The sequence below is a fragment of the Rhinopithecus bieti genome, unplaced genomic scaffold (assembly GCF_001698545.2).
Source record: "Rhinopithecus bieti isolate Rb0 unplaced genomic scaffold, ASM169854v2 scaffold_33210, whole genome shotgun sequence".
In the NCBI taxonomy this organism is placed as follows: Eukaryota; Metazoa; Chordata; class Mammalia; order Primates; family Cercopithecidae; genus Rhinopithecus; species Rhinopithecus bieti.
The window spans coordinates 547,279-556,586 of NW_016814226.1; the positions used below are offsets into that span (position 1 = coordinate 547,279).

The window sequence follows — 9,308 nt, forward strand, 5'->3', positions numbered from 1 at the left end:
CTGGACAAAAGCAAGACCCCATCTTTAAAAAAAAAAAAAAAAAAAAAGATTAAAACATGCCTATAAACTCTTTGACACTCTCTTCCAAAGGCAGAGCCGCATCCATCTCTGAGTTGCTTCTAATAAGCAGGAAAAGGGTGGAAGGGACAGGGTTGCTTTTGTGACAAGGCCATGAAGCCTGAGGCTTCCTCTTTGCTCTCTCCCTCGGATCACTTGCTCTGGGAGAAACCAGGTGCCACATCCTGGGGACACCTGAGCACTCCTACAGAGAGGCCCACAAGGCAGGGAGCCCAGGCCTCCTGCCAACAGCCAGCACCAACACAGCAGGCATGCACATATGCCGTACAGAAGCGGGTCCGCAGCCCGACGGGCAGCCTGTGTACCTTGAGGGAGACCTGAGGCCAGAGGCACCCTCCTGAGCCACTCCTGAACTCCTGGCCCACAGAAATCGTGTGAGAATAAATGTTTGCTGTTTTAAGGTGCTAAGTTTTGGAGTTACTTGTTACCCAGCCATGGCTAATCGACACAGGCAATCCTGGGCCCAGAGCACAGACCTGATTGTGAAGGGTCAAATGCGAAAAAAAAGGACACCTGGCTTCGTATCTCCTCTTCCTGGTCAGTGCAGAGCTTCCCAAGGAAAACACGAACTTTAGTTCATGTTCCATTAACAAACAAGCCCAAGACCAGGAAGTGTTTGTCCCTCCAGTTGCATCCACAAACGCATTCACTTTTTCAGGCAAATGTGTACTAAGCACCTTCCTGGTGCAGGGGCTCTGGGAGGCTTGTAAGCACCCTTTGAACCAGTAAGACTGACCCCCTTGTTTTTGGCATGGTTAGTTCAATCATCACTGACTTAGACCGAAAGTGAAAGGAGGCCCCCCTACAGCCCACCCCTGCAGTCAGGAGTGCCCACACAAACACACCACCACTCCACGCGCCCACTCATCTAACCCTTCCCACAACCCTCCAAGGCACTTAGTGAGCGCCTGGTGTGCAAAATGGACGACTTCAGTCACCGTGGGGCAAGCCTGCAGCCTCAGCCCACAGGCCGCCAGGTCCCCTTGGTTCTGGACTCCAGCTCTTCCACCCGCTGTGTGACCCTTGGCAAGTGACTTAACCTCTCTGTGTCTCAATGTCCTCATCCTCAGTAAAATGAAGATAAAAACAGAACTGTAAAACTGTAAGGAACTGAGTGGCACATGGCCACAAAGTACTAAGCACAGGCTCCCCTGTAGGCTGGTTCCTACGGGGAGCCTACGGAAGCAGCAACAGATGAGAGGGAAAGGAAGGAGGAGAGACGGGTCAGGGTAGGAACCCCCTACCCAGCCCTGACTGCTCCTGGAGGTGGCTATGTTCCCATAGGCTCCTTTTCCTCCCCTGGCACTGGGGCCTCGCCAACTCTGGCTCCCTAACCCGCCAGCCTCCTAGGATGGGGCCTGGATGAGCTCTTACCTCCAGTCAGGCACTTCCGAGTGGCCCAGCTGGGTCCCTTGGGGCCCTGACCGAGCCTGAAAGCACTTTTGTTATCAGTAACAGTGACCATGATGGTAACCTGCAGGCCTGCTGAGTGAGGGAGGCACGGGATATCTGAACACAGGGTGCTTCTGTGCCTCAGTGAGATGAGGATGGGGCTGAGTGGGGTTCACGGCCAAGAGCAACTGCACAGCCCCCTCCTTCCTGAGGGAGCACCAGGCACCCTGGGATCTGAAGCCCCAGTCGCACAGCCGCAGGCAGCTTGTGTTCACTCTCTGAGCCCCTCGTCTCTCAGAGGCTCCTAAAACTCGCTATGCCTCCCACGGTAACTGGCTCAGGGCCTGGCACCCGGCTGGGGTTCGATAATATTTGGTGTCTGTATAGAGAACATTCTGGAAGCTACCAAGCAGACAGGCCCGGGGGTGGAGGAGGGCCGCACCTGGTAGTGCTCGGCGGGTGGCTCAGGCGTGCAGGAGCTGAGGTCCAGCATGTCGGTGGGGGCCCAGGGCAGCAGCATGCACTTCCGGATCAGGGGGTCTGTCTCTCCGTAGGCAAAGTCTCGGGTCACCTCCTCTGTGCCAAGACACGTGTGCCCATCAGAGAGGGTGACAGGACACTGGGCTGAGGCCCCTCTTCCAGGATGGGCAGGTGCTGGACTTACCGCCAGTGTCCAGGTCCCTCAGGGGCCACAGCAGCGTGTAGGCCACCTGCTGGGGCATGTAGAAGAAGGGTGCCGTGGCAAAACTGGGCACGTCCGCGTGCTGGATCCGCGAACCGAATTCGTCCATGATATACCACACCGGCATCTTCTCCTCGGCTGTCTGCAGACAGAGCACATATGGCACTCCTCGCTCACCCGTCCACCTCCTGGAACTCCCTTCTGGAACCCAGACATCGAGCACCCATCAGCCCACAGCCACCTCTCTGATCTTGGAGGCCCCCTCACATATACCCCAGGCCCTTTAGCTAAGCTAGGGGCTCCGGAACAGCAGCCCTGCCTTTGCAGACCAGGACACAGGCCTGGGTAACGCAGTGTGACAACTCGTGGTAAAAGGGCGTTTGGTAACAAGGCACACAGCCCAGCACCCGTAGGGTTGTATCTGGGTTTGTGGGTAATTGGGGGGTGGGGGGAGTAGTCTTTGAGCTCAAGGAAGGCTCCCTGGAGGTGATATCTAAGCTAAAATCATGAGAAACAAGCAGCTGTCTTTTCCTAAACTAGGAGTGGTGAGGGGCTGGAGCATGGGGTGAGTCCGCGGAGAGGCCAACGGGTGGGTGAGGAATGGTTGAGGGCTTTTAAGAGAGTGACAGAATCAGAGGGGCCAGGAAAGAGGCAGCTGAGTCATCTGAGCCCTCTGAGTTTAGGAGTCTGAGAGGGCTGCGTCCTGTTAGCTCAGGGGTCAGCTGGGCCCAAGTCCCCAGGATAGCACGCTCCTTAGGAAGCCACAGGAGAAAGTGAGCTATTTGCTCTGGACAGCCCCTCACCCAGCCTGATGGCACAGGGCAGCAGAGGTCTGTGCCCATGCCTGTCCTCCCCGTTCCCGGGGCCCAGCTACCCACTCACCCCATGGGCCAGCTGGTAGGTCTGGTTGAACTTCCACATCTCCTCCAGTACCAGGGCCACAGCCTCCGCACTGGGCAGCTCACCATGGAACTCAATGCCCATCAGGTTGGCCATGCGGTGCAGCAGCCCGGGCACCTGCTGCAGCTGCTGGCGTGCATGCTCCACACGGCAAGTCCAGGCGTGGTCGATGAGGAAGATGCTGCGGGCACAGGCCACAATGTGAGGCTGCTGGGCAGGCATGGGGCAAAGGGAAGTGAGGGGAGGAAGAGGCCCAGGGCTGTGTTGGGACCAGGACTCAAGCTTCCTGAGATTTGGTCTACTGGGTACCGTAGTTATGCCCAGTTTGGACTCCAGTGGGCCTGGGTCAGGTGCTGGCGCTGCTGTTCACTCCCTGTGTGATCCTGAGCAAGCGCCTCCTCCTCTTCAAGCTTCTCAAACAGGGCAGCAGGGCTCTCTACCGCCTGTCCCCAGGCTGTCACAAGCAGCAGATGAGACCATACATATGGTATACCCTACTGTCCACCAAGCACTTGCAATAAACACACCAGCAGTCACTAGCATGAACCTGGACCTCGGGCCACTGAAGGGCTGGCCCATGCTTCCCATCTTGCTGCCTGCAGGCCGGGCACACCACAGCTGCTCAACAAAAGCAAAGGCCCTACACGCCGGAGGCCAGCGTAGGCAGACAGCACGGGGGCTACCACACAGGCATCGCCCACGCAGCCAGGTCTTCTGGAAGCCCCAAGGCTTTTTTGTGGGAGAGGCTTCCAGTCCCCGCACACAGGATCCCTGCAGCTGAGCTCCTACAGAAGCATGTCGGGGCTGTGGCACAGGACGAGCCGTCCCTACCCTGTAGGACACAGGGCTGACCATAATCCTCCCAGAGCCCTGCCGGATTAGGAGGCACCAAACAGGTGCCTAATGGGCAAAGCAGCCCCCAGCTTGCCTCCATCTCTGTTCCCTTTTTAAAATGAAAGGGACAACCAATGCTCCAGTTCTTAGGCTGGGGGGCAAGTTCAGGAGAATTTATCTTCTTGAGCTTACACGAGTTTTGTTGGCCCGTCCTAAAATAAGTGGGTTTACTCTCGGCACTTGTGCTAGAGTGGGTGACCACAGGATGCAGGGCAGAGCCAGGCCTTCGGGGTGACCCTTGGCATGTGCAAGAAGAGGTGCTGTACAGAGAGGTATGGGGATGAGAATGGAGAGCCTGTTGGGGCCTGGCAATCAGGGGAGACTCGGGGGGATGAAGGCCTGGAAGCAGAAAGGCCCAGAAGCAGGTGAGGCTGAAATGAACACTCAGGCTCCAAATCTGAGACTCTGGATTCCCAGCCTCCCACCACCCACAGCATGGCTGGCAGCGGGTTCTGTGGTTGTAGGCCCGAGACAGAATGTGAGCTGGGAGCTCCAAGGGCTTGCAGACAACGTGTTGTTCAATGCAACAGGTGAATACGTTGAATTCACCTGTTCCTGGGCCTGAGCGGCACAGAACTGACTTCACTGAACCTGAAGGGGAGGGTGAGCTCGAGCACACATGGGCGGGGGTGCTGGGCTCTCCATATTTCTGGGGTGACTTGCTACTGCCCACTCCCAGCTGGAGGAGGCGGCGGGAGAAGCTCTGCAGAAGAGAACAGATGCCTGCCCAAAGAGCTGTGCATGGACACAGGCGCCCGGCAAGTTTCTCCGAGGGTCCACAAAACCTGTGGCGGAGGGGCCTGCAGGCCTGTCCTAGGGATAGCCACTCTTGATCCCTAGGGGCAGGAAGCCTGGGGTACAGTCTCAGCTCTGCCCTAACTACTCCATGGCCCTTGGCAAGGCCAGGCCTGCTCTGGGTCTCAGGTCCTCAGGTGTTCCAGGGCCCAGCCCAGATTCCAATTCAGCAGGACTAGAAAGGGGCTGTGACCGCGGAGGAGTAAGGCTGACCTGCACCCTTAACCTGGAGGGTGACCTCGGGCAAAACGAACTAATCCCCTGCAGCAGGACCACTGTGACAATGAGACTGCTGGGAGAGGCTGTCAGGCCACAGTCCATCCGGTCACCATAGGAATGCTGTGTTGCCATGGACACTACTCTGAAGCCCGGATGGACACACCACTGGCCACATGTGCTTGCCACAAAGCTGTCCTGAGGAAGATGTCCAGGAGAATCTGCATTACTGCATCTCCCACCTTTCACCAGGTGAAGGTCATAGTGGTGTCTCTGGCCAGGCTCCTACCTGTTGGGGTTGGCTGCCTGGAGCCCGCTCTCCCTGGTCACGATGACCTTGTAGCACAGCTCGCTCCCCGGGTTGGGCTGCTTTTTCCGCACCTCCCGGGCTGCCTCGTCCTCCTCCTCTTCCACTTCCTCCACTTGCATGATCCCAAACACCTCCCCAGCGTCGAAAACCTGGGGGCCAGAGCTCAGGTCAGCAGGGGCATGGGCAGGAGACCCTACCCCTAATGCCTTCACCACTGGCTCCAGAAAGCCACCCAAGGTGCCATACCCAGGCCTCAAGGACAAACTTGTCTCCTTCAGAGGAGTGGAACCTGTTTAATGCAACTACACACAGTCTTATGGGTGGGCAGATTGAAGCTCCTGGAGATTTCAGGGTCAGAATGGGGATCTAACGTACCCCACCATCGCCTGAGCTGTCATCCAGAGCCCCTTGTCCCACCGGATGCTGTGCATGGAGATGGGACCTCAAGGACTGGCTGGAGGTATCTGCAGTCCACCCTCTTCACATTACAGGGAAAGAGAGGCCCCAAAGGCAGAGAAGTCAATGGAAGAGTCAGGATCTTGGTGGCTGGGGGCACACCCCAACGTGCCCCTCACAGAAGAACCCTTCAACACTAGGACAGCTGAGTCAACTCACAGAGAAGCCTCCTCCAGCCCAGCCCCACCCACTCCAGGCCAACCAGAAGCGAGGTCCCAGGTCAAGGTGGGACGGGAAGATAAGGGCCTTGGACCTGCCTCACATGGCTAGTCAAGCAGGCAAGTGACCTCTTCCGGTGTGCATGGAGCAGAGGGGTCCCTGGCCCAGCCACACTCACGCAGTGTCTGCCACAAGCCGGCAAAGGGGGCTTCCGGGCAGATTCTGCAGCCAGGCTGTGTGGGTTCAAATCTTGGTTTCACCACTTCCTAGAGAAGTGACCTTGAACAAGTTACTTAACGATCCCGTGGGTGTTTCCTCATCCACACAATGGGAATAACAGAACCTCCCTCTGAGGACTACTGGCAGGATCAGATGATTCATACCCAGAGCTCAGAGTGGGGCCCGGCCACAGCAAATGCTCTATAAGCACGGGGTGCCATTGTTACGCGTCTGAGACTGTTTCTTCACCTGTGAGAGTGGGTGTCATCCACCTTTCAGGACACTGATGGAATGAAATCAAACAGCGTGCATCAAGTCCTGGCACACACAGGAGGCTCAACAAAGGCCAGTTCCTCCTGATAACCTATTTCCCACTACTCGATTAAAAACGGCAGTTGGAAACTAGTTAACTACTCAGGTGCAGGCAGCTTTTGTGCACCGGGCAGGACTTGCCCTTTGGTGGCATGAGGATGAATCACTCATGGTCTCGCTCAGGGAGCTCATGGCTGAGTAAGTTCTAGGCCACCTGAGAGTATCAGGTAAATTGCCCTGGGGCCTGGAGGGCCTGGGAAGACTTTACGGATGAGGAACCATAACCAGAGGGAAGATTTAAACATGAGGCTACAGGGTGAGGATGGAAAGGAACTCCAGGCAGAGGGAAGAATAAGAGCAAAGGCCTGGAGGCAGATAGCCCAGGGTGGAGCAAACCAGGGGTCACGTGAGAGACAAGGCACCTGAGACAAGGGGCGTCCAGTTCTCCTTTAGTCCTCAAGGTGGGTCCGGGGAGGCTACTGCCTTCTCCAGTTTAGGACTGGGGGGAGGCTCAGAGGGCTGGAATCCAGACCTCAGGCTTCCGCCCCAGTACCCCAAATCCCCAGGGGACAGTCTGAGGCTGAGGGAGAGAGTCTGCCTCAAGCCTGCCTTGGTTTCAACCCAGCTGTGAAATGGGGGTAACCACAACCCCTTCATGGCAGGACTGGAAGAGCTCCCCAAGAGATAAGGGGGGTGGTTTTGCAACTGGGAAGCTTGTGCAGACAGAAGAGTAGATATTTTAAAAACACCTCTTTGGCCGGGCGCAGTGGCTCACACCTGTAATCCCAACACTTTAGGAGGCCGAGGAGGGCAGATCATGAGGTCAGGAGTTCGAGACCAGCCTGACCAACATGGTGAAACCCCATCTCTATTAAAAATACAAAAACTAGCTAGGTGGGGTGGTGCACGCTTGTAATCCCAGCTACTTAGGTAAGGCTGAGGCAGGAAAATCTTTTGAACCTGGGAGGCGGAGCTTGCAGTGAGCCGAGATCACTCCACTGCACTCCAGCCTGGGTGGCAGAGCAGACTCCGTCTCAAAAAAAAAAAAAAAGAAAACAAAATGTCTTCCCCATCCTTTCCAGGGCAGCCAGCCTAAGGTGAGGCAGGAGGGCTGATGGCCAGGGGTGGAAGGGCTCACAGCACTGGCAGGTGGTGCTGCTGCTTCTGGCGGCCTTCCCCACACCTGGGCCAGCAGCAGTAGCAGGCTTCCCTCGGAAGAGCTGCAGGTTTGTGTCTGGTAAAGCAGTGACTCAGCTCTGCCCTTAATGGCTGGGGAGGGTCATGGAAAAACACTTGCTGCCCCTTAGTAGGGGAACAGCAGGCAGGGCAGCCTGGGCAGGGGATGAGATGCAGCGGCGACCACCCTGTGTGCCGGGCATATTTCTCATGCCACCTCCCATCCCTCCAATACTGTGGGAGCCAGGTAGTGTCTCACCATCCCCTTCCCGGATGGAGAACAGGACTCAGATGGGCGAGTGACTGCCTGAGGGAGGGCGTGCTGCCATGGAAGCTGGCTGGGCAGGAGCTGGTCATTCCCACTGTGCTCCTTTCACGCAGCACATGGGAAACCTTTTGTCCTCATGAACAAACCAGGGTCCCTTCCACCCACCACAGGCCTGGGACCAGAGTGGGCCTCGGAAAGCATATGGCAGAAGTGAGGGGCAGAGGAAACTCTGTGACACTATAGCATAAGAAAGTGCCACTCACTGTACGTTTCCCGCAGGAAGGTTCTTAGTCCAACCAGGATTACACAGAGAAAAACTGGCTCAGAAACCGTAGGGTCTGGCCAGCAGCCAGGCTCATGGACTCCTAGCTCCCGGCCCGGGTCCCTGTTCTTGGCTCTGGGGTTCCACTTCATCACCTGCGCCACTTGGCTCATCTCAGTCGGGGACGTGGCACCTGGAGGAGACGCCAGGTCTCAGCTAAAGACCCCCCAGCCAGCCCGGGAAAGCGCTGTGGCTTCAGCCCCTGGGCACGCAATCCAAATCCAGGGCTCATCCCCAGCCAGGACAGTGGGAAACGCTTTGGAGTGGAGGAGGCAGGTGAGCAGGATGGGCCGTCCTCACAAAACGGGAGAGAACCTCGAGGCTTCTCAACCTTTTCCATTTTTCTTTACATTTCTCCTCCACCTCTCACAGCCTGTTTTCTTTAATCTGCAAGATGAGGGGAACCCGAGGCTCAAATCAAATGAAAAAACACTGAATTCGTTGAATCCAACAGTTACAGCTACACAAATTCACGGGGTTCCCGTTGTCCCTGTGAGGCAGCGGCTGAAAGAATCCCTCTGAAGGGACCCTCGGAGCCGCAGTGTTCTCATCTGCGAAGTGGGAGAGATGAGTTTCACTCCTCGCAGGGCTTTGTAAGGCTCGGGTGTGTGGGGGACCTAAAGTTTCCACCGCAGCCCTCGGCCGGCCTCGGGCCCAGGCAGATCAGGGCCGCAGGTACCCTGGTCTCCTGCTGTCACTCCTCGGCCCCCAACTCCACGCCGCTCCAGAACTGCCCAGAACGCGGTCGGGGTGGCTCAGCGCGGCTCCCGCCGCCCGGGAGCGCCCTTTCCTGCCCCGCGCCGCGGGCTCCCGCCGCGTTCCCACCCCGGCAGCCGCACGTGCCCGCCGCCCTTCCCCGCACCTCGTGCTCCAGCTTGTGCAGGAGGCGGCCCCAGTAACGTTCGGGGACCCCCGAAGCGCGCAGCGCCGGGCCGTGCAGCGCCGCGAACTCGGCCAAGGCCTCCGCGCCCTCCTCCGGCGTCTGGCCCGGGCTGCTACGCTCCGCAGGCGGGCGCTCTGGACCCCGCTCGGCCTCCATGGCGCCTGCACCCGCGCAGACTCCAGCGCCGCCCACCGGCCCTGCCCTGCCCTCCCGCTTCGGCGCCCCGGCCGCCAGCACCGCCCCCCC

At 57.9% G+C, this 9,308-nt stretch overlaps 1 protein-coding gene across 3 annotated transcripts in view; it reads right to left on the reverse strand.

The window, feature by feature from the left end:
* The window catches only part of TTLL12 (tubulin tyrosine ligase like 12), a 23,588-nt gene extending 14,312 nt beyond the window's left edge, over nucleotides 1-9,276 (reverse strand). For all 3 annotated transcript variants that reach the window (XM_017850015.1, XM_017850016.1, XM_017850018.1), the window contains exons 1-5: nucleotides 9,042-9,276; nucleotides 5,247-5,416; nucleotides 3,035-3,233; nucleotides 2,135-2,294; nucleotides 1,913-2,046 (exon numbers count right to left, since the gene is read on the reverse strand). In XM_017850015.1, the coding sequence (XP_017705504.1) occupies nucleotides 1,913-2,046; nucleotides 2,135-2,294; nucleotides 3,035-3,233; nucleotides 5,247-5,416; nucleotides 9,042-9,218 (840 nt within the window). In that variant the 5' untranslated portion in view covers nucleotides 9,219-9,276. The remainder of the gene's footprint in view (nucleotides 1-1,912; nucleotides 2,047-2,134; nucleotides 2,295-3,034; nucleotides 3,234-5,246; nucleotides 5,417-9,041) is intronic.
* Between the last annotated feature and the right edge of the window lie 32 nt (nucleotides 9,277-9,308).